Below are 25,645 nucleotides of genomic sequence, written 5' to 3'. Positions count from 1 at the left end.
TGGGGAAATTGTATGCTACAGAACCACCCGAGTCCCTGATGGTTCTCTTATTTCAAGCTGTTTTTTGGCAATTATTTTTCACATTTGCTCTTGGGTTAAATTTCAGAGGTTCCTAAAATGCAACAACCAAGTTCTTGATTTACCAGTTTAATTTGGGGGACTATAAATTTGTTTAACAAACACCAGGGATTGTCTTAAACCCTTTGTAATTAACAACTCAATTTGTTAGTCCAATATTAACTTAGATTTGCGAGCAGAGATGTGGTTTTTATACAACAGAAAACATTGACCCCACAGAAAATACCAAAAAACATCCCCCAAAATGTATATGGGAGTATTTTTCTCTTCCTAACTGCCTGAGACAAAGTAGTGGCATTTGGTTTTTAGATTTTCTTAGTGGTAAGAATTTGATTTTCCCTCACAAATGAGCACTCCTTCTTAATCCTTCACTCATTCAGCAAGTGTTGGAGAATGAGTTATGGGTTGGGTTTATGCCAGGTACATTGGGGAGTTAGAAAAACAGCATCCATCTAAATGGGCATAAATGCTCCAAAGAGGATTTGTTTTATATAAACTAAAGCATCACATCCATTCCCTTGTGACCGCACAATTTTAAAGTGAGGCAAAACCAACATTAAATAAAATTACAGAAAAAAAATACTAAAGTTTCCTAATTTTACATAGAAAAACAGAACTGTATAATAGCAACATATAAATGAGTCACTGACAAAACCGCTGAGACTTTTTCTGCTGCTCCTTATATCAGGATATGTATTAGTTTTCTGTGGCTGCTGTAACAAATTCTTACAAACTTAATGGCTTGAAAAAACAAAAATTTATCTTCTCGGTTATGGAGTCCAGAAGTCTGAGATTGGTTTCCCTTGGCTAAAGTCAAGGTATTGGTAAGGCAGGCTCCTTTGGGAGGATCCATGAGAGAAAATGTTTCTTTGCCTCTCTGGATGCCTCCTGCATTCCTTAGCTTGGGACCCCTTCTTGCCATCACTCCATCCTCTTGTTCGTCCTTCAAATTTCCTGTCGTTTTTAAAATTATTTTTTAAATGTTTATTTTTGAGAGAGAGAGAGAGAGAAAGAGAGTGTGTGTGCACGTGCATTCAAGTTGGGAAGGGGCAGGCAGGGTGGAGACAGAGGATCCAGCAGAAAGCCTGATGTGGGGCTCAAATCCATGAACCACGAGATCATGACCTGAGCTAAAGTCTGATGCTTAACTGACTGGCCACCCAGGCACCCCCATTCATCATATTTTCTACTTACTTTGTTGTCAAACCTCCACCTGCCTCCCTCTGCTGAGAGTACTGGGGAATGTGTTTAGGGTCCACTGATAATCCAGACAGATTTCAAAATCCTTAATTTCTCATCTCATGAGCCTGAAGTTAATCGCATTTTCAAAGTCCCTTTTGCCATAAGGATACATCCATTGATTCTGAGAATTAGAACATGGGCATTTGAAGGGGTACTCAGCGTACCATAGGATGGTTTTTACCTTGAATATATTTATTTCAGCAGAACTTCCCTGGTATGAATTCTTAATTTAGGCCTTTAGCCAATGTTTTATATTCATTAATTTTTTTATTTTTTTATTTTTTTATTTGAGGGGTGCCTGGTGGCTCAGTCGGTTAAGTGTCCAACTTCAGCTCAGGTCATGATCTTGTGGTCTGTGGATTCAAGCCCCACATCAGGCTCTGTGCTGACAGCTAGCTCAGAGCCTGGAGCCTGTTTCAGATTCTGTGTTTCCTTCTATTTCTGCTCTTCCCTGCTTGCACTTTGTCTCTCTCAACAATAAGTAAACATTTAAAAAATTTAAAACTTTCTTTTATGCTTAAGTATGGTTGACCGTATTCACTTTTAATGTTTGCCTTTTCCTTTGTGATCAATGTTCTGCCCAGAAGGGATCCTTTTATCCAAAGATCCTTTGGTAAAATAAAAATACCTTATGGGAAAGGACAAGTGTCTCCAGCTTTGGTTCTGAGAAATTAAACTCAATAAGAAAAAGGATTTGAATACAACACTGTATAACCAGCATGAGACAAATAACTGTTCAAAAGAGGCACAAACCTTCTGTCAACAGAAGAGTAACACTTTGCCTCTGGCAAACAGTTGTCTTTGTGTGCTCCTGTGCTTTTCTGAAGTAGACACCTTTGCTGTTTTTGAGGAAATACCTGCAGAGCAAAGTTTTCTCTCCATAAGGCCATTTCTGTAATGCCCATCCATTTCTCTTCAAGGGGTTGCAATATTAGTTCTGGGACTTAAAAAAAAAAAAAAAAAGGAGGATTATTTTCAGGGTGATCATTATTTCTCCTTATTGCTTTCTTTTGGTAAAACCTCTTGTGATGCAGTTTCCTGCAGTGCAGCATCATCAGATCTATCAGAGCACGTGTGTTCACTTGTGTTCACATGATTTGTAGGAGGAAATGAAAATGATTTAAATCTGGGAATTCTAAAATTGTACCCACCCTCCGCCTTCTGTAAGAATTCAACTTATCTCTAAATGTTAGCTTAGGCTCTAGCTCTTGAATCACCCTCCCTTGACCTCTTCCACTTGAAACAATACCCCCCTTATTCTGAGTTTCTATGGCACCTGTTTATACATTTACCAGCATTGTCAATGTGCCCAGGACAGGTATTGATTGGTTTTCATGCTTGCTGTATGATTCTCATGGCAACTAATAATTCATTGCACAGAATAAGCATCCAGTAAATGGTGCCATAATTGGTGTGTCAGCATAGGAAGACCTTGGAATTATGTCTACTGTTATCATCTCTCCTGGATCTCAGCAAAGTGAAGCAGAGAACTGAAGCTGTGATGTGGGCAGTTGGGTCCTAGAGTTTAACTTCTAATCTCATGTTCTTATAAGATACTTTCTACATATAACTGAGACAAGGTCAGAATAAGCACTGACCTGTGTTTTGGTGTGCTGAGATAAGGGAGGACAATACTGATTAATATTATAGGAATCTTTAAAAATTGTTTATTCAACGTTTATTCATTTTTGAGAGACAGAGTGCAAATGGTGGAGAGGCAGAGAGAGAGGGGAACACAATCTGAAGCAGGCTTCAGGCTCTGAGCTATCAGCACAGAGCCTGAAGTGGGGCTTCAGCCTACAAACTGTGAGATCATGACCTGAGCCGAAGTAAGATGCTTAACTGACTCAGCCACCCAGGTGTCCCTACAGGAATATTTAAAGAGCGATATTTGTGGATTCAAACGGAACCTGCCCTTTTGGACATTGTTTTACAATATAGTAATAATGAAATTATAGCAGATTTCAGATGTTATGGTCAGTTTAAATAAAGCATGTGGCACCTATTTAATCTGTGCTCCAAGCATGTTGTAGGACTTTTCTCTCATGAATAGCCTGGTGATGATTTTTTCTGCTTCCTTCCTTTCATTCCATTCCTAAGGTTTGCCTCATTCCAAAATCAGCACATGGGACCAATCCTGCAAGTGCCCACATGGCAGGCATGAAGATTCAGCCTGTGGAGGTGGATAAATATGGGAATATCGACACAGCTCACCTCAAGGCCATGGTACTAGTCTTCCGCTAAACAGATGGAAGAGGTCTGGGTTGAGACGAGGTGGTGGGAAGAAGGGACTGGATAGTTTGTAGCAACATTGTCTTTCTTTGCATTCTAATTAAAAGACTGCAGTTTCTCCTGAATGGGTCTGGGGAAAATGGCATAAAATCAGAAAACCTGTCTCTGTAAGAAAAATAAAAAGCAACAGTCACATTTTTGGTCCAGAATAAAACCGAACATAGTCTACTTTACCTCTTCCTTCACCAATCAGGGACAAGGTCCTTTAAACTGAAATCCTATTCTCTTAATTCGTGCATATGTAAGAAACTGAATGAATTATTCATGGTCATAGTAAGGCTACTCCTTGTAGGGCCTGCCTGTCTCCTTCTGCCCACCTTCCCCCTTCTTCCCCTATTAATAACCAAACAGGCAGTCACAGTTGTTCTCAATCTTTGTGTTGGGAATTAAAACATACATGTAGATTTTATAAATGTGTGTGACTGTCCCAGCCATTACCTGCTGAATTTGGGGCGGCATTCCACTCCTTTCTGCAACACCAACCCCCCACTCCCAACCTCCCAACCTCCAGGAAGAGGTTGCCTAGCAACTGTATCTGCTTTCCACTGGTGGACTGGAGGCTGCATCTTAAGAGGGAATGAAATCAGTTGAATAGCAATGTGATTTTGTCAAGGTTATTAGGCATGGAGACAGAGAACTTCATGTAACTGCCTTCAAAGGAAGCTGAAAATAGCACTGTTAGTCTCTCCCAACCATCCCCACCTATTCAGCACCCCACAAAGTTTTTACCCGCAGATATTCTGGGGCAGTGCTTGTAATTACTAAGTTTCCCCAATATAGGATATGACCTTTAAATTTTTTTTTTTTAATTTCCATACGAGCTTGCTCTGAGTCACTGGCCAAAAAAAAAACCCCAGGAATATGCCTTTTATATGTTTGCTTTCTGTGAAAAGGAAACATGAGGGAGATTTTTTTTTTTTTTAAATCAGAGCAGAACACTCCTTGTGGGAATTCTAATTTCAACAGAATGAGAAGGAAAGGGAATAAGGGTGGATATGGCAAGATGAGCAGAGAGAGATTAACTGTGAGAATAGACATGTCCATAACGAAAAAGATCTGAAGTAATTATTGAGATGACTAAAACCAAAGGAAAACCTAGGAGAGTTGAGCCCAAAATACCCAACTTCCAAACAGTTTTTTGGTCTTGATCATGGAGACTTAGTTTGAAGGGATTTTGTTGTTTCTTTGGAATGACTTAGGAAAGGAGTAATGGATTTTATTGTCATCATAGTTTGAGACAATTCTAGAAATGAAAAGACCAAAAAAATCACCTTTCCTAATCCTGTAAGGTAAAAGCAATGGTTTGGGCAACAAATAAACAGTTCCTCTTCTGTCTCCCTCTGCCCTTTTCTATCCCATAGGTGGATAAACACAAGGAGAACCTGGCAGCAATCATGATTACATACCCATCCACCAATGGGGTGTTTGAAGAAAACATTGGTGATGTGTGTGACCTGATCCACCAACATGGAGGACAGGTCTATCTAGATGGGGCAAATATGAATGCACAGGTGAGCAACAGAAGAGGGACTCCCTGAGAAAGTGGTTAAGACAGAAAAATATTATTTTCCTCTGATTTCTTGACAATTGTCTTAAAACATGATACTGAATTCAGAAATGAGGTTGACTTTCTGTATTGCCAACTTCAAGGAAAGTAACACAATTTCACTGAGATCAGATTTGAAGGGGGCAATAGGGGAGGTTGGGGGAGATAAAAAGGTTGACAGGAAGCATGGAATAAACTGAATGTCAGAGCGTTTGATCTCTCTCGGGTGCTACAGCTATGAAGGTCTCCTGACTCCCTATGGAAATTCACACCCATGTTCTAGCCACTGGTGGATATTGATCTCCCATGGCAATGGACAAGTCCTTAATCTGGCTTCAATTTCATCAGTGTAAAATAGCTGAATGGTTCTGTCCCTGAAGGGCCAATCCTAACTGTGTTTGTTGGGGGTGGGGTGTAATGTGCACCTCTCTGCAAATGCTGTAGGGGTTCATTGGAGCAGAAGGTGTTATTTTTCAGAGTTTTCTTAACTTCTTTGTCATTATTTTGTGATTGTGGGTTGTTTGTTGTTTGTTTGTTGTTTGTTGTTGTTTTGTTTTGCTTTACCATTTCAAAGTCTTTCTGCTTTTCTTTGCTTCTTTCTGATTCCCTTTGTAAGTGTAGTTGACAGATTATCTATTGCTAAGAGTTCAGGAATGCACTCTTTATGTTTGGCACTTAATTTATGTTCAAAATTAGCCCTAATGCCTAAGTGGCAGGAAGGCCTGTTGTGACTGGTATTAGGGTGGTCTCAGGAAAACTTCCTTCCTTTCTTCCCCTTGGTTCATTATCCTATCAGGTAGCCTTCCAGTCTCTTTCACTGGGGTACCCAAAATGCATGATACTCAAAGCCAACCATGCGGGGGAAGTAGCATTGCTGGTCTGAATGTCATCTGTTTCTGCAGCAAGGAGGTACTTCCCTTTTGCTCATGGTGTTTCCTCTCCTCAAATCTGTATTTTGAAATCTAAATTAGGCTAAATGGTCAATTGCTGTTTCCACAGAAACCATAAGCCAGGCTGCTTATGGGATGTCAGGTTTTGAATGTGGAACTCTTCCGGTACTAAGAACATTTCTGTGAACAGTTCTGCCTGCCTTTCCTCTGAGAGGAGAAGCTGCAGCAAATAGCATGGCTGCCTTTCCAGAATATCCTTGCAAGCTCTTGACTTTTGCTTTTGGCTCTTTTCCCTTTGTGGTAGGTGGGAATCTGTCGTCCTGGAGATTTTGGGTCTGATGTCTCACACCTAAATCTTCACAAGACCTTCTGCATTCCCCACGGAGGAGGTGGCCCTGGCATGGGGCCCATTGGCGTGTGAGTTCCGGGCTGCTCATTTCAGGATGGTTTTGGAGACTGAGAATGAAAGAATGGCCCCAAGTTTGCTGTTCTTCTCATCGAGGTCTTCAAGTGTCATAGACACTGTCATATCTAGTCCTCCTTTAGGGGCTGGAGAGAAGCAGTGAGAGGGGTGATAACTTAGACTTCCAAGATGTTTTCTCTTTTTTTTTTTTTTTTTTTTTTTCTGTCTTTTAAAAAAAGAAATCAGCTGTTGGTTACATTGAAAGTGAATTATCAACAACCAAAGGAACTTATAGTAGAAAAGTGCTTGCCTGGGGCTGGGGAGCAGGGGATGGGTAGGGAGAGGTTGGTAAAGGGTACAAACTTTCAGCCATAGATGTTTGACCGGGTGATTTAGTTGGTAACACTATATTGTATAATTGAAATTTGTAAGAGAGTAGAACTTAAGTGTTCTCAGGAAAGAAAAAAAGAAAGAAAGAAAGAAAGGAAGAAAAGAGAGGGAAGGAGAGAGGGAGAAAGGAAGGGAAAGGAAGCAGTGAATTGGATATAAGGTGTTGAACCCTTTGCAGCCTGAACTCTGATTACATCTGAGATAAGCAGGAAACAAACCTTGTTACTGGAATAATTGGATAAGATCATAATAGCACTAAAGGAGTATCTTGCAGCTGTTGATAACTTTTTACACTGAAATTGAATCATCTTGTGAAGATGATGCTGATCAGCCATTTCCTGAGTTTCTTAAGTTTTCTAAACATGGACCAAAGGTCCCAGTCTTCAGATTGCTGGGAGTCTGGCCCTCTTGCTTTTATTATTACTATTATTATTATTATTTATAGTAAGTGGGGGCACTTCAGTGCCTTAGATATGCGGGAGGTGGCTGAGTAGCATTCATAGGCTGGCCTCTGATGTGTAGGCCCTGGGGCTCCTCAGAAGCACCCTCTATCCCTTAGATGCCTTGGGAAAGAGTGTGGGGCAGGGAGGTCTCCACATCCTGGCGAGTCCATGAATCCACAAGCTGTTTCATGGCTGCCTACATGAAATCTGCCAAATCCTCTGCCACAGTTCTCCGGTGAGCTGCTGGGACACTGATGGCTGGTGAGGAGGAAGAAGAATGGAACACTTCCTGAACATCTGTCTCTTAGCAGGCGTCAGATCCCTTCTGCTCTGAGTTTCTCTACTAGGAATAGAGCTTCCCAAGAGGGCCCAGCACTTGTGTGTTTGGTTGGTCTGGATCTTTTTGATATCTTCTGAATCTGTGCTTGAAAAAATACAGGAAGAAGCATCTTGCTCCTTTTCTGCCCAATCATCCGATCATTTCAGTAAAGCCATGTGAGGATAACCAGCCTGTGGGTACTGTCAGCGCAGCCCCATGGGGCTCCAGTTCCATCCTGCCCATTTCATGGGCTTACATTAAGGTGAGGCCTGTGACTGTGTTAGGCCGGTGGGGGATGTGATATGTGGGTGGGAAACTAAGTCTATAGACTTTCTTCTTGACTTAAAAATGAAGTCCGTGATCTGAGATGGAGTTCAGTGAACATTGCTGACTTGGGTGGAAGAAACCTTCTTAAAAAGATCAGCTAAAATTTATTTCATCTCTTCATTATGCTACTTCCTTGGAGCTCTCATAGTGAGTTTACCATCAGAGAAACTGACATGCCAGATATGTTTTCCAGACAAAGTTCCATGAGTCATATGGATATTCTGGTTACATCATTTGATTTCCTGTAGGATTTGTATAGCCCCTTGCAAGTAAAAAACAGTGCACATACTAATTATTACAGAAGGTTGAAATCCTAGGATAAATTTTAGAAATCTCATTTTGGCTTAGATTTCTTATGAGTCTGGAGGGTAAGATGAAAAAGTAGCAGAAATTTGCTTATCTGGTGGTTTCCCTAAGCTCTTTGCCCTTTAGAGTCTGTGGAACTGTAATTCTCTGGGGTAATTAAACTTTGTTAGAGAACAGCTTTCCTTCCTTTGTGTTTCTCCAAAAAAAAACACTAGGGCCAGAGTTTATTTATACAGCTCTTGTTCAAACTGGCCTGCCTACCTCCTGGGCTAAGACTGTACATTGGACAGGAACACTTGTTCAGTGGCTAATTAGAACAGCCTTCCCAAACTGTCTTCCCTCCTTAAAGGAGGGTGAAACAAGACTCTAAAACTCAGCTGTGCAAATCATGTTGGATGACTCTCTGGGGCTGGCTGTTACTCTTTAACAGTGTGGCATTTATGATTCTTAATGAAAACTTTCTGGGAAGCAGAAACAACAATTCTGTACCCTGGAGACTAAAACCTGCTTTTAAAAATGATACTTGAGTTATTTTACAGGCAGTAACAACAAAAACAATCATAAAAAAGTTCTGCTTCTTTGCAAACAGAATCTTATTCCCAGGTTCCTTTTGGTCCCTAGATCATGTAAACCTGGGTTATTATGGATGTGTTTGGGTTGGAGATGATTTCCCACATTTAAAAAGTAAATGCCCCCAGGCTGGTTTGGCCATATGCCAGGAGTACCAGACAGAACCTCAGATAACAATGAAGTAAATAAAGTAAATTTAAAAATACCCCTCTGACTTTGACCCCTCTCTTTATTTCATGCTGTTGTTACTTGCCACCTGGGCATTAGAACTACCTTCTTTCCCTGCTGCAGCCCATTGTGGACACTCCCTATAGGACTGCAAGATTCTACCGAAGAGTCAGAATTATCTTATGGTTTCCTTTTGCCTCTACTTCTCGGTCTTACTAGCCTACACAGAATTCTTAGGGGATTTATCCCAAAACACACATTCTTAGGCCCAATCCCAGAGAAAATCAAATTCAGCATATGACTGGGTAGGGCTTTGGCCATCAAGCTTCCAAGTGATTCTGGTGCATGAGTGGAGAGACATGGCTGGCTGAACCAAATCCAAATTCTTTGTGGCAAAGGTTCCAGGCTTGCAAGAAGTTGTCACAACCCACCAACCTCTATAGTAACCTCCAGACTGCAACCATGTGCCTTTACCTCTACACCTTGGTTTTGGCCATTCTTCTCAGCTGGAGTGTCTTCCCCATTCTTTTTGCTTCACCAAATTCTACCCATTAGTAGATTTCCACTTAAGTACTAACTCTTACTCTGGGAACCCTTCTTTTCCAGCCAGGCAAGATGTGTCCTTTCCTTCCTTTGGACTTTGGTGTCTCTATTTTTTATTTGATGCGTTCTCATTTGCTTTATATTAATTAGTTATGTATTTAATACATATTAATCCCCATCATATATGAGGTATTCTGGGAAGAATGTAGGCAATAAAAATTGATGCAGTCTTGATTTTAAGCTCTTTGCTGGTGATGATGTTCACCTGGTATAATCACAGGGACCTAGGAACCACCAGAACAGGGTAAGATCAAGCCTGGCAGTTGTTAAATGTATAAATAACTCTGACTATGGTCAATTGGAAGACAAACCATATACCAAATTGATTCAGTGAGGATTTTGGTCAATATCCCATTAGATTCCTGGCAATTATCAAGATAATCTCAAATGCATAAACAAACAAAAACATTCCCAAATGCGTGTAGTCTAAGTTTCTTTTTCCTCTTTAGGTAACCTAATAGTCAGCAATCAATTTTGCCTCTGTTACTTTGTTCCGTGTTGTTACTTTGTTATTACTTTGTTATTTTTATAAGAAATATAAAGTTATGTTCAAAGGAGAAAACCAAAAATCATTTCAGCATCAGAGAAGACTGGAAGACATCTTTGTTGGGATTGACACTGGGCTGACTCCCTTTGAGGGTGGGATTTACTTGGGTGTGTCTTTCATTAGTGCCCCTTGGGTTTAACCTGTTCCATGGCTGATGACTCTTTCTCTCTGTTGCAGATGATGGGAGGCAAAGGCCTTAAACAGGCCACAGAAATTGCTATATTAAATGCCAACTACATGGCCAAGCGATTAGAAAAACACTATAGGGTCCTTTTCCGGGGTGCAAGAGGCAAGTATCAACCACAGTCTACTATCACCTTGGTTTTTTTCTTTACCAGGTTTGACCTAGTAAATGTTTTCTGCGGTGGGTAGGAAATTTTCGTTTCTTTGCATATATAAATCATAGTTATTGGAAATAACTTCAATTGAGTGAACAGGTTAGGAGTATCACTATTTGCAAGGCTGTGTGATGCAGTAGCCTACACAGCCCAGGTCAACAAGGAGCCCACAGCATGGGGAGATGTATATATAAATACCATGCACTCTTAACCTCACAAAGTGCTATGGGAATGGCTCCAGAAGAGTGGAGTAATTCAGACTGGGCAGAGGAAGTGCAGAATAGTTGGGAGAGCCTTCTGGGAGGAGACACTTGAGATGAGCCTGGAAAGGAGAGTATCAGACCCCAGTAAACAGAAATACTGGAGCAAGAAAGAATTGTGTACGTGGTGAGAAGCTTGTTGGGGGGTTGTTGAATGGAATAGGAGGAAGGAGAGCAGATGAAGGTGAAGTTGGAGAGGCCAACTTGAAGTCTTGGAAGTCTCTTGACTTTACCTTTGATGACAGCCATGAAAGGTTTTTTGAGTAGCGGAGTGACAGGACTAAGAGAAGGTTAAACTCATTTCAAAAATGGCAAGGGAAGAAGATCCTATTAGAAGTAGGATCAATAGGGCTTAGTTACTGATTAATTAAATGTGAAGTGAAATTCTATGTAAGCCTTTTATGCTTATAATAGAGGAACAGCAGAGAGAATAATAGTGGGGGAACCAAGTCATCCTGGAAGTGATAGGAGAGGATGGAGCCAGATAGCTTTGCAGAAATTTGGCTTAGGCACAGAATCTAAGAGCAGACTCTTGGAAATGGTGGAACTCAAGGAAAGAGTTTTGAGAAACCAGAGCAAAGCCCTGCAAGCAGATGGCTACCTTAAGAGGGATGTGGCACCTGGATGGCTCAATTGGTTAAGCGGCCAACTGTTGATGTCAGCTCAGGTCATGATCTCACAGTTCCTGAGTTTGAGCCCTGTGTCAGCCTCCATGCTGACAGTGTGGATCCTGCTGGAGATTCTCTCTCTCCCTCTCTCTCTGCCCCTTCTGCAGTCTCTCTCTCTCTCTCTCTCTCAAAATAAATTAAAAAAAAAAAAAAAAAGGCAAGATGAGCATAGGGGACCCCAGTGAGAAAAGACTCCCTGCTTGAGGCAGCTGTAGGACCCTGCAGCATTTGTCACAATGCCTCTCCCTAGAGAAGCCCCTGCTTGTCCTGCCTGCCTCTGTTCTGGCCTCACACCTCCTCCCTGAAGCCTCTTTTTCCTGGTGGAGAGAACTTCTCCCTCCTCTTGGCTCTCTCTGCTACTGAGGATTTCTCCCACTCAGTTTATTGTCTGGCTCTGTCCATCAGACCTTGAACTCCTTCAGGGTAAAGACTGTGCCTGCTTCCATTCTCGAGCACCAATCCCTGGCATCATGCCTGCCCCAGTACAAATGTATTGCACAACAGGGAGAGACAGAATGGTGTTCTGATAGGAGTCTTAACAGAATATTTGCCTGTAACAATTAGCAACCCTTTGGTCACCTTTGAAAGAATTGGAACAAAAATGGTAAGGCAGATGCCAAACCGCAATGAGTTGAGAATGGATTGAGGGTGGGGAGGACAAAGGAGAAGCAGTCATGGTTTGGGGGAGTTTGGTGGTAAAGCAGGGGTACATGTGGAAGCTATTTCAGTAAGATGCAGTTTTGTTTTGAAATCAGTAGAGGATTTAAAACTGCCAGAGAAATGGCTTTGAAGAGGGAAGAGTGAAGCTACAATAGAGGAAATAGTAGATGGGGGAACAAAGTTATACTGGAGGTAATAGGAGGAGATGGCCCTAAGACACACAGCACATTGGCTGTGAGCACAGAATTGGAGATCAGGGACAGATGGGGACTTGGAGCTTGGAGCAGACAGCAGCATGCCCAGACCTGGGCCACAGGATGAGACCTCGCTTTGGCTCTTGATTTCTCCAGCTCAGGCACAGTATACATCTACATCTGTCATCTTTAATTTAAAGGCTGGTCTTGCCTTAAAAATATGTATCCAAAGACGTGGTTCTATAGTTTGAAAACAGGAAAGAACTAAATAGCCAGAAGCTCTAAATAACCAGAATGCTCCCTAGAGATTAGGAAAAAAAAAGTTGTGGGCAATATGTCTCTAAGCAACACAATAAAATGCTTCTGAAGTGGGTATTAACCTACAAGAGCTACTAATTAATTCAAATATAGCTCCTGCTCTGTGAAATGCATTCTGTTATGTATTGGCCTTCAGGATAAGTTTAAGTATTTGTTTTGTCTGATTATATAAGTAATATGTATATGCTCAACATGGAAAATTTGGAAAATTAAAAATCTGAGGAAGAAAATGTAAATGATTCATGGTTTTGGTAAGCAGACATAACCACTATTAATATTTCACTGTATTCCTTCTCATCTTACTTTTAGACCATTGAGACAGTATTACAGTTTGTGTCCTGTTTTTTAATTTTATCTTATATTGTGATCATTTCCCCATGTTGTTAAGTGTTCTTTGAAAGAGGCTACATTGATTCATTTGTTTGGATATACCAGGATTCCACGAATTCTGTCATGTTTTCCCCTTAGTCATTTGCATCTGTAACATGCTGCAATGGATATCTTTTACTTAGATTTTTAAAAAAACATCTCTGATTATTTTCTTAGAGCTGCAGAAGAGAAATTATTATCTCAGAGTGTGAATGCATTTAAGCTCTTGGTACATGTGACCTGGTTATCCCCACAGGTGCCAATTTATTTCACTCTCATAGCATATGAAGTGACCATCATGCTGGGGACCAGTGAACACCAAGTACCAGGCTGGAAAAAAACCCACAAACCGAAACCAAAATATCTTTCCCAATCCGGTGGCTGGAAAACGGTATTTTTGTTTTAATTGACAAGGTTTATAGGTTCCCCCCCCCTTGTTTATTATTTTTTAAAGAAAAAATTTTTAATGTTTATTTTTGAGGGGGGGAGGAGGGACATAGAGAGAGAGAGAGGGAGACACAGAATCTGAAGCAGCTCCAGGCTCTGAGCTGTCAGCACAGAGCCCAATGTGGGGCTTGGACTCATGAACTGTGAGATCATGACCTGAGCTGAAGTCAGACACTTAAATGACTGAGCCACCAGGGGCCCCATGTTTATTATTTTTTAAATGTAGTTGAAACTTCCTTGTGATTAACTTAATTTGATAATTTCATTGAGACAATTCACATATCACACAAATCACCCACTTTAAATGTACAACTCACTGATTTTTAGTATGTTCACAGACTTGTGTAAATGCAAACTTTCATTTTTAAAGAGTCCATGTGATCTGGACTACATGGGGACTGGTGGCAATCCAGGAGAGAGGAAAGTGGACAAAGCAAGTGTTTCTCAGGTGCCTAACCACGTGCTTAGTGTTTGAGTGACTGCTTTAAAAACAGCGACTGTCTCAGTCCTAGGGGATTTGCAGCACAAAATGATATATCCAGTTTCCGTTTGTTTTGACATTTTATCCCAGAATCAAATAATGAATTGTATTTCTCATCCCACACAGAGATGTATTGGTAATTACAGACCTTGTCACCTAATCCAAAAGTTCATGAAATCAAAAATTGTCTCACATTTGGTCTGGTAAACACATTTATTCTTGGACCTAAAGAAGAATTATCATTGTACCTCCTGAGGGCCCAAAATAGAAATGTTCTTAATAAGCACATTGTATTCCAAAATGTCTAATGGCAATATTAGAAGACTATTATTCATCTTAATCATATTTACTAGCTCTATATAAGACATTGTAATTACAGATGAATATGAGGCAATAATTTTAATGAACTCCAGTCTTCCCTTTATGAACCATTTCTTTGAGAGATTTGAAAACCCCAGCTGAACTGTTGAGGTTTAGGGTTTTGTGAAGCAAGGGAGTGACAGGCAAGAATTGGGAAGGGAAAAGCAGTAGTATTTAGGATGAGGAAAGAAAGGAATTACCTCAGGTAAGATAGTATATTTTTACTTATTTATTTATTTATTTGTTTATTTTTAAAACATTTTTTAATGTTTATTTATTATTGAGAGACAAGAGCATGAGCATGGGAGGGACAGAGAGAGAGGAGACACAAAACCCGAAGCAGCCTCCAGGCTCTGAGCTGTTAGCACAGACCCTGACGTGGGGCTTGAACTCACAGACTGTGAGATCATGGCCTGAGCCAAAGTCCGATGCTTAAACGACTGAGCCACACAGGCGCCCCAAGATAGTACATTTTTAAAGGAGGAATTTAAAAAATTCACAGCTGTCTACTCATGTGGGAGGCTAAACTCACTGATGAAAATGGAGTTCCTTTTAGTGGAGGCGGCAACTTTGTTACTATCCCAATGTTTCATTTATGTTTTAATTTTTTCAGTGCCTATCCCCTTATGACCTCAGACAAACCTAATGCTGCCTGGAAATTTCTGTTATGAGTTGGTTTCCCAGTGGCCTTTACGGGCAGACATGGACTTCATGGAATGGTCTTTCATGTCCCAGGCAAGGAAGTGACCCTCCTGAGGCCAGAGGCTCTGCCTACCCGACCTCATTCCCATGGAAACATTCAGTTTTGATTCTATTAGTTATGGTCTCTGGATTGCAACTGAAAAGATTGACTAAGCATTGATTGCTCACCTAAGCCTTAAAGAGTAATTAGCTAGTGAGTTCCACATATCTATAGGTAGTCATTCTGAGGATAGGAGTTGGAGGAAAGGTGTTCCAAATTTAGAGCCACGCCACTTTTATTTTGTTTTTCTGTCACCCCCTCCCTCTTCTCCCTGTTCCTTTGACTTGGTATCTTTTCAGACTCTCAGCTATAGCCATGGTTAGGCCCAGGAGAAATACCTACTCAGTGAAAATTAAACCTTGTGCTGATCAGTGTATACAATTTCTACTTCAGATTGCCCTTACCACATACCACAGAAGGTTTGTGTACCTCTTCTCCTTAAAAACTACAAACACAGATGAACATCTTGGGATTTAGCCTCCAACAGCCACCAGGTTTCAATTTCATCCCTTTCAGAGCTCAGAGAGATATGCTAAAATTCTACCGTTTCCATTTGAACACATTAGAATATGGACTTAGAAAATAACATCTGAACCTCATTTCAGAAATGGAGCTCTTCCCAAACCGCCTGGTTGTGGTGGGGACACTGCAGATGTAGTCTTTGTGTTAGTGCTGGGCTGGGCTCCGCGTGATGGGGCCTTTCAGCTGTTACTGAACTTCTTGGAAGACAGCCCTCTGCCTGCCAGCAAGAGTGACTTTCCTTTTCCTCCATGATGTGTCCCTCCCCTCTTCGTCTCCTGCCCACCGAGTGCCCTTTAGAGCAGTGAACTTCATTAGCCTTCTTTCTTGTGTCACTGTCACAGCGCCGGGTGGGTGCCAGAGGCTCAGAGAAGAAAGGTCAAAGGTTGAGGCTGGGCTCCCAAAATGGGGTGGGGATAATTGGGTATTTAGGATTCCTGCACTTAAATGATCTCCACTGCCTCCCCACCCCCACCCCACCCTTACCCCTGAACATTCCAACTGGGCATTCCTTTTAAGCACTTTTTGCCCCTGACTTTACCTAGCTATGAATATAACTTCCCACTTTTGAATCACACTCCTCACAAATTTAATTTCCATCATTGTTAGAATATTTTATAATATTCAGTGACAGTATATTTAAAGCTTGAGGCTCTCATACTGTATTTTCTCACAAAATCAGTCCTTTCTTATTTATTCATTACATAAGAAGCAGAGCAGTTATGGATGATTTCAGAAGCTGTTTAGTGACTGGAGCAACTCTTCTCAGGCTTGAGGAATTATCTGCTCCATGTATCTGTAAGTAGATTCCTTGTTTGCTGAGAGGAAAGTAGGTTAGGAAGTAATACATTATTGTCTCATCTACAGATACTTTCCTAGAAGGAAATTCATCAGATTTGGGGCCACAGAATTTGGGAAGCCCCCAGAACTGTTGTTCTATATTAATGAAAATGCTGACTTCATTGATGGTTTATTCCTGCTGATGGGTCAAACAGGTTGTGCTGGGGAGATTGTGACCTGGGCCTAGAGAGGAAACCAGCTTACAAACTAGAGCAAAGTGAACTGACTCCCACAGACTTTGGTTTCATCTTCTTGCCACCTGTGGTGTGCTGTTTGACAGCCCCGATTTCTAATAATCAGCCTGAAGCCTGAAACCAAACCCTCAAAAGCCCCTCTGAAGAATCTCATACAATTATGTATGTGCCTTAGAGATACATGTTCCGTATATAATTACATTCACACAGATGAAACAGTTATTTGATGCTGGGGCAGAGTTATGGAGAATGGTATCAATGGACCTTTGGCTCTAGAGATATTTTGTATAAAAGGGTCAGGCCTGTGTGATGACATGTTTAACTATTGCAAATAGATTTTATATCATCAGAGTTGAAAGAATCTCATCCCCAGGAATCTCAGTCAAATGTTCCAGCAATGCACTGGCACCAAAGTTCCACCTCCCATCAGCCTCTTGCCTTGTGTGTGTTGTGCACTAAGGACTGAACACATTGGCTTGACATGTTAAAATTTTATTTTTATAATCACTTTTATATTTTATAATTATTTTTTAAATAATTTTTTAAGTTTATTTATTTTGAGAGAGAGGTTGAGAGAGAGAGTGTGTGTGTGCAGGGGAGGGGCAGAGAAAGGGAGACAGAATCCCAAGTAGGCAGCACAGTGCCCAATGTGGGGCTCAAACTCACAAATGGTGAGATCATGACCTGAGCTGAGGTTGGACGCTGAACAGACTAAGCCACCCTGGTGCCCCTATAATTATAGTTATTAATAAAAGTAAATGAGGTCTTTGTTGCCACCTATAAACTTCCAAGTTACCATGGCATCTTGGGCCTTGTTGATACGCATTACAAAGCTGATTTGTACATTTGCTTGGGCAAAACAAGCTGATGGTAATCTTGAACTGAAACAATTTCCCACAGGTTATGTGGCTCATGAATTTATTTTGGACACAAGACCTTTCAAAAAGTCTGCAAATATTGAGGCTGTGGATGTGGCCAAGAGGCTTCAGGATTATGGTGAGTGATCCTCTGGGAAAAAACCCTCATAGGGCATCTAAGGTTTTTGACATTCATGCTAGCTATGGGCGACTTCCTCAAGGCACAAAACAAACATGCAGGCACCACAATAAACTGATCCGTAGGATAAATGGTGAGCACAGGATTCTGGGTAAACTTCAAAGTGATAGAGAAAAAACATGCCCTATGACTGCATTGGTACTACCCTTCAAAAGATATTAAATCAGCATCTTGAATCCACTGGCATTCAAGAAAAGTCTTTATAGTTAAAAGAATTTAAAATCCCAAAGAAAATGGTTTTTGTTCCCTAGTTTCTTTCTTTTTTTTTCATTTTAAGTTTTAAATTTTAATTTATATTTGTTTCAGGTGTACAATATAGTGATTCAACACTTACATACATACTCAATGTCCATCATGATAAATGTACTCTTTAATCCCCATGACCCATTTCACTCATCCCCCCCACCCATCTCCCTTCTGGTATCCATTACTTTGTTCTCTCTAGTTAAGAGTCTGTTTCTTTGCCTTTCTCTTTTTTCCCCCCTTTGTTCATTTGTGTTCATTTCTCAAGTTCCACCTATGAGTGAAATCATATGGTATTTGTCTTTCTCTAATTTATTTTGCTTAGCATTATACTCTTTAGTTTCATCCATGTTATTGCAAATGGCAAGATTTCACTATTTTTATGGCTGATATTCCACTGTGCATGTATATGTGTATATAATATATATGCCATCTTCTTCATCCATTTATCAGTTGGTAGACCTTTGGGCTCTTGCCATAATTTGGCCATTGTTGATATTGCTGCTATAAACATCGGGGTGCATGTATCTCTTTGCGTCAGTATTTTTGTATTCTTTGGGTAAATACCTAGTAGTGCAATTGCTGGATCATAGGGATAGAGTAGTTCTATTTTTAACTTTTTTTTAAAAAAAAATTTTTTAATGTTTATTTTTGAGACAGAGAGAATGAATGGGGGAGGGTCAGAGAGAGAGGGAGACACAGAATCCGAAACAGGCTCCAGGCTCTGAGCTGTCAGCACAGAGCTCGACACGGGGCTCGAACTCACGGACCGTGAGATCATGACCTGAGCTGAAGTCGGACGCTTAACCGACTGAGCCACCCAGGCGCCCCTCTATTTTTAACTTTTTGAAGAACCTCCATACTGTTATCAGAGTGACTGCCCTATTTTGCATTACCACCATCAGCTACCATCAGTGCAAGAGGATTCCTTTTTATCCACATCCTCTCGAACACTTGTTTCTTGTGCCATTGATTTATGTCATTCTGACAGGTGTTTGTTAATATTGTGCAGTTTTGTTTTGTTTTTTAAGTATATCTATTTTGAGAGAGAGAGAGAGTGTGTGCATGAGCATTAGCTGCAGAGGGAAAGAGAGAGAGAGGGAGAGAATCTCAAGCAAGTTCTGTGCTGTCAGTGCAGAGCCTGAAGTGGGGATCAATTCCATGAACCTGTGGGATCATGACCTGAGCTGAAACCAAGAGTCTGGACACTTAAACAACTGAGCCACCCAGGCACCCCTCTTGTAGTTTTGATTTGTATTTCTCTGAGTTATGTTAAGCATCCTTTCATGTGTCTGTTGGCCATTTGCATGTCTTCTTTGGAGAAATGTCTCTTCATGTCTTCGGCTCATTTTTAATTGGATTTGGGGATTTTTGGTGTTGAGTTGTATTGCCTATGTTTCTATTAAATTCTTATTCCTATCTCATTTCTGGTAAAGAAAGGAGTCCATGAAGAGGTGAGTTGGTGTGATGATGAAGGGAAGTTCAGCAGGTAAACTGCTGAAGTGTTAGAGATGAATGGCATTTGAGCTTTATAGCTGTTTCAGCTTCTACAGCTTCTATAGCTGCTTCCATAGATGAAGGAATAGGCACATGCTAGTTCCATAAAGACTGTATTTTCTTGGAAGACTTGAAAGACAGGCCTTTAATGAATTAGTGGATGTTCACTAAGCACAGACCTTATTGAAATACCTATTTTTAGTGACATTAATAATATCAATGACCCCTCAATTCTTAGAAAGGCAGAGATGGTGAGAAGTTTGCCTTTCAATGGATGTGGAGTCCTATCTGAATTTTAATAACTGGAATAACTTCTTTTAGTAAGGAAAGTGAAAGCTTCAGTAATTTAATAGTTTTACTACTGCATCATATTGGGAATCCCACATGTGTGATTCATTCCTCTCTTGAATGCATGATCTTATTATGGAGAGTTATACTGATTATAAATGGGAAAGCCAGAGAAAGTTTTCATTAATGAAATTAGCAATCACCTCTCCAAAATCTCTTGGTTGCTCCTGTAACCTAACTAGGCCTCCTGGCTGATGGCAGATTCAGGCAGGATATACCTTCACTTCTGGGATGTGTTGTATCACATATCTGACTGCAGTAGCAGCATTTGCAGGGAGGGAGAGCACTGGCTAGGAGGTTATTTTGATGTTTGATAGAGTGAATGCCACACTTGCCCTAAGCCTAGAATTGTACAGGTGGCTAGCACTTAGTACCTCAAAACGTATGTGTCTAATAAGTGAGAGAATGAATGGATGAATGAATGAATGGCTAAGCAAAAAAACAGCAATCGAGAATAACAGATTCTGGGTCTTAATCACATGTACTTAATTAAAATCTCCAGGGGAGGGGCCTAGTAATCAGTATCTTTAAACAGCCAAATGTGGGGCATAATGCCTTTGGGCAGAGGCATCCAGACTTAGCGAGTAATGAGTCACCTGGGAGAGTTTTAAGACTCATGTTTTTGAGACTTACCTTGGGCTTCCTGAATCAGGGTCAGGACCAAAGAATCTGTGTTCCCAAGATAACTCTGATGGTTCTGGTTATGAGAACCACTACAACAGTGTATGTTGGGCTGAATTTGCTCACCCATGAAATTGAGGTTGGTAGGTAGAGATTAGCTTTTAAAATCCCTTTCTGATTTGAGTGACACTATTCTATGTATTTGTCAAAACTTAGTGATAAACTTAAGATTTGTGCATTTTACTGTATGTAAATTTTATCACAAATACATGTAAACAGATCCTGAATTCTAGTTAATGATATGCATCCTGAAGTATTTAAGGGAGAAGTATACTGATGACTGAAGCATTCTTAGAATTGCATCAAAAATAAGATGGATGAATGAATGAACAGATGTGATTAAGCAAAGAGAACATCATTGTTGAATGTAGGTGAAAGATATAGGGGTGTTCACTTTATAGTCCTTTCAACTTACCATTTGAAAATGTTTGTAACATGTTGAGGAGATAATCCCTTAAAGCATGCAGGCATGACCCTAAAGCACTCCATGTAATTATGCAAATCAGAATTGGGGAACCATTTAAATGTCTTCATCTTTTACAGTTTCACAGAAAAAGAGCCAGAAATGGGAAAAGGTTTTTGGCTTTTGTCCAGGAAATCTCTCTTGAGTATGTCTTGGTGATTCATCTTACATATGAAAACTTTTGTAAACAGAAACACCTTCAGCCTATGTTCTGAATAAAGGCAAAGGGTTTCCATGTACTGCCAAACCTCAGTTTCCTCATCTGTAAAATGGGGTTAGTAGGCTTCTTTATGGTTGCTATCACTTTAACTTTTGATAGGCTATAATATTTTAATTTCTCTTATTGTAAGTAATAAATAAGCATTATAGGATGATTCTAATAAAAAATCAAAGAATCTCAACTTCATATTAGCAATAAGCCCTGTTAATATTTTAGTACTTATTTTTCAAGGTGTCTTCCCTCAAAATATAAACACTTTCGGTGCCTGGGTGGCTGAGTTGGTTAAGCGTCTGAATTCAGCTCAGGTTATGATTTCATGGTTTGTGAGTTTGAGCCCTGAATCGAGCTCACTAGTGTTAGGACTATCAGTGTGGAACCTGCTTTGGATCCTCTGTCCCCTCCCCCTCCCCTGCTCATGCTTTATATCTCAAAAATAAACATTAAATAAAAAAGTAAAATATTAAAAAATATGTAAACACTATCATTTTCATAAAAATGGGATGTCATTATGTAACTTGCCCTTTTATTTTTTTATTGCTTACCCAATTTAACAAATAAAAATTTACATACATTTGTATGGTTGCATATTTATTATGGATACTCTCTAAAACTTGCTTAACTGATTGTTTCTTCTTGGGTGTTAGTTTATTTCCTAAGTTCTTCTTGCTGAGATGAATATATATATATATATATATATATATATATATATAATTTCTTCCAAATCCGGGAGGTCAGGGGTGCCTGGGTTGCTCAGTAGGTTAAACGTCTGACTTTGGCTCAGGTCATGATCTCATGGTCTGTGAGTTCAAGCCCTGCATTGGGCTCTGTGCTGACAGCTTGGAGCCTCGAACCTGCTTCAGATTCTGTATCTCCCTCTTCCGCTGCCCCTTCCCTGCTCGCACCCTGTGTCTCTCTCTCAATAATAGACATTTTAAAAAATTACAAATCAGGGAGGTCAAAGTTAGTGACACAAGTTCCCCTATCTCCTTTGCAGGATTTCATGCCCCTACCATGTCCTGGCCGGTGGCAGGAACTCTCATGGTTGAGCCCACTGAGTCAGAAGACAAGAAAGAGCTGGATAGATTCTGTGATGCCATGATCAGCATTCGGCAGGAGATTGCTGACATTGAGGAGGGCCGCATTGACCCCAGGGTCAATCCACTGAAGGTGCGTAGGCATTGGTACTTGATCCAAAATGTTCCATAGAGTATAAGAGTGCGTATGTACAGTGTACCAGCAACTCCTGAACTCCCACCAGAAGATATTTATTCTTGCCTAGAATAAGACCATTCTTCTGAAAGGATGATAAATTCATTACTTGCAGGTTTGAATCTTGAACAACACAGTAGCAGTTAAGTATAATGTGGATGTTTTGAGATATGTTTTGTTTGTGTAATTGTTTTGTCACTGTGAGAGGTATACCTCCCACATGCGTCCAACTGGTTACCAAGGGAGGGAGCAGGGGCTGAAGAGCTCTTATCTAGTTGGGGTAGTTTTATTCTTGTGTCTCTATTTAATGCACTCTAGTGAGATTATTTACCTCACAAACTCTGGATAAAGACAAGTTCTTCTACTAGAGCAATTATTGCTTAGAACAACTGATTGGTACTTGGCCTGAATGTTTTTTAATGCTTGTGGCCTATTTTGGAGAAAATCTGAAACATGTTTATTGTATATTTGCTTCTGAGCTGTAAGTCTTTTGTTAGCTCCAGACATTAATCTGGGTTGGGGGACCAGGGGGAGATCATGAATTGGGAATATTGTGAAGGCTGTGGCTGTGCTACTATGGCCTTGAGCCAGAGAACAAGTCTGAGATGCCTGGGGAAGCTCAGGCAAGTTCCAAAAGTGCGCACCTGAAGGTGCACCACAGGGGCCAATGGCTGGCAGGAGAAGGCATCTTGCTCATTGTTATTTCTCTTTTCTGTGGATACTGAAAAGAGATTATAAGGATTTAGGCTAATTTTAAAAATGGCAATAGACATTTAAAGGACATAATACAGAGCTATAAAAGCAAGTGGAGAATAATACTCGTAAAATGATAAGATTTTAAAATGTGCCCAACTATGCTAATATGCTGTTTATACATATATGCCGTAATAGTATAAAATCACAATGAGCATGGTGAATACAAAATTCAGGACAGTGGTTATCACTGGGAATAGGGTAAGAGATGAGCTGGAGGAGTTATAAAGGCAGTTTCAATTGTCTCTTCAATGTTTATTTTATTTATTTAAAAAAAAAATATTTGAGAGGGCATGCATACACATGCAAGTGGGGGAGAGGCAGAGAGAATTCCAAGCAGGTTCCGTGCCGTCAGCACAGAGCTCAATCTCATGAACTGTGAGATCTGAGCCGAAATCAAGAGTTGGACACTTTTGTGTCCCCTGTGTGAATGAGCCACACAGGTGCCCCCGATGTTTATTTTAAAGGGTTAAGCAAATATGATAAAATGTTGGCTTATATTGGGTGGTAGATGTGCTTAATATATTACCATGACTTTCTGACATTTGAAATATTTCAGAATAAATTTCCCATCAATTTTTTTCCCCCTCAAATTGAAATAAAACCAACCAGCAGCCCCATACCTGGGCTTCTGTCAGCTCACTGGTTGAAGCAAAGCACAGCAGAAGGCAGTGTTCTGCTCTGATCCCTTTCCCATCTGTGTGTCTCAGATGTCTCCACATTCCCTGACCTGCGTCACATCCTCCCACTGGGATCGGCCATATTCCAGAGAGGTGGCGGCATTCCCACTTGTAAGTTGTCCTCTGAAGCCGAGTGTGCCAGCTGGTACAGCGTCCACGTGCGTATGAGGGGCCATCACCTATCTGATGGGACTCCTACCTTTGCAGTGTCATTACAGTTACCATATGTGGGACACTTTCTTAAATGGGTCATGACAAGTGACGCAGAGCACAGGAATTGGCTTTCAGAGCTCTGAGGTTAGAGTGTCAGCCACAGGCCTGAGAATCCACAGGGAGTACAGTGGAGAAAGACCAAATAGGAGTCGCTGTCAAATGAGTTAAGGTATTTTCTACTATCATCCAAAGGGAGATATCCCCAAATGCAATTTTTCTTCCTTTCTGATTCTTACACGGAAAGGTGCTCTGCAGTCTCTCTGGCAGTGTGGGGACAAGGGTCAAAAGTTGGATTTGGGGGGACAGTAATGAAGGGGTGACTTAGCTTTTTTGTTGGACTGGTGTATAGTTGGCACACAATGTAGTATTAGTTTCAGGTGTACCACATAGTGATCTGAAAAGTCTATACATTATGCTATGCTCACCACAAGCATAGCCACCATCTGTCACTGGAAAAATGCTATTACAATAGTATTGACTATATTCCCTATGCTGTACCTTTTATACCCTTGACTTACTCATTCCATATCTGGAAGCCTGTTCCCCCCCACTCCTCTTCACCCATTTTGCCCATTCTGCCTGTCCCCCTCTGGCAACCATCAGTTTTCTGTATTTATGGGTCTGTTTCTGCTTTTGTTTTGTTTTCTGATACCACACGTAAGTGAAATCATATGGCATTTGTCTTTCTACTTAGCACAATATCCTCTAGGTCCATCTATGTTGTTGTAAATGGCAAGATCTCACTCTTTTTCATAGCTGGGCAATATTCCTATGTGAGTATCTATGTGCACACATGTGTGTATACACACACACACGCACATACATACATATCTTCTTTCATCTACTGATGGACACTTGGATTGCTTCCATATTTTGGCTACTGTAACTAATGATGCAGTAAAAATAGGAGTGTGGGTTTTACCTTCTTATGCTTTTGAGCATTTGTGGTTTAGTGGCATCTTAGCCTGTAGGGATATCATTGCAATCTCTTTCTGCAAGAGAAATGTTTCAGAATACCCAGAACATTTCCATCTTTTGTCCCTTGCAGCCCTTTGTGAAACCAGAGAGCAAATTCTGGCCAACCATTGCCCGGATTGATGACATCTATGGAGATCAGCACCTGGTTTGTACCTGTCCACCCATGGAAGTTTATGAGTCCCCATTTTCTGAGGAGAAAAGGGCCTCTTCTTAGTCCTATTTCCCTAAGTTCATGTGACTGACTTGATGTCTTTCTCTGAAGCATTTGATGAACAAGAACTCTATAATTTTCCACACTGGACTCACCATGGGGTTATACACTGTATATTTTTGTAATCTCTGTCAAGGTAAATGTAAATACAATTAGCATAGTAGTGTATGGAAGCTCAGTGTTGAAAGACTGGTTTGCTTCAGTGCCTGCTTTCACATGTAGCAGTTGATAGTTCAAGTTGCTTTGATTGGGAGCCATTTAGTTTTTTGCATAGAAAATTTTGGGTGTGCTAGGAGCTTTAAGTTTAATGTTGGAAACATTTTAGAGGCTATACTGTAGACTACTTGATAGATTCTTATTCCAAATAAGTCTCTGTGGACTGTGCCATCTGTGAGGAATCCCAGGGCAAATGTTTACATTTTGCATACACTGAAGAAATTTTCTCTAATTTGCCTAATCTGTAATAGCATTTGAGTATTTTCCTTTTTCCATGTGTATGGTTTTCTTCTATCTTCCATTATTAGTATTCTAATAAAAGCATTTCAATTTGAAGAATGTCTTCTTGGTCCATTTTTCAAT

At 40.5% G+C, this 25,645-nt stretch overlaps 1 protein-coding gene across 1 annotated transcript in view; it reads left to right on the top strand.

Annotated features, from left to right (window-relative positions):
* The window catches only part of GLDC (glycine decarboxylase), a 98,624-nt gene extending 73,241 nt beyond the window's left edge, over positions 1–25,383 (top strand). Inside the window, exons 17-25 of the mRNA XM_060609799.3 lie at positions 3,421–3,546; positions 4,974–5,123; positions 6,353–6,465; positions 7,724–7,865; positions 10,302–10,413; positions 17,415–17,510; positions 22,017–22,189; positions 23,695–23,775; positions 24,926–25,383. Of these exons, the coding sequence (XP_060465782.2) occupies positions 3,421–3,546; positions 4,974–5,123; positions 6,353–6,465; positions 7,724–7,865; positions 10,302–10,413; positions 17,415–17,510; positions 22,017–22,189; positions 23,695–23,775; positions 24,926–25,069 (1,137 nt within the window). The 3' untranslated portion in view covers positions 25,070–25,383. The remainder of the gene's footprint in view (positions 1–3,420; positions 3,547–4,973; positions 5,124–6,352; positions 6,466–7,723; positions 7,866–10,301; positions 10,414–17,414; positions 17,511–22,016; positions 22,190–23,694; positions 23,776–24,925) is intronic.
* The last annotated feature ends 262 nt before the right edge of the window (positions 25,384–25,645 follow it).

The sequence above is a fragment of the Panthera onca genome, chromosome D4 (genome assembly GCF_046562875.1).
Source record: "Panthera onca isolate mPanOnc1 chromosome D4, mPanOnc1 haplotype 2, whole genome shotgun sequence".
In the NCBI taxonomy this organism is placed as follows: Eukaryota; Metazoa; Chordata; class Mammalia; order Carnivora; family Felidae; genus Panthera; species Panthera onca.
The sequence above is the reverse complement of the archived record's forward strand: the minus strand, read 5'-3'. Positions and strand labels throughout refer to the sequence as shown.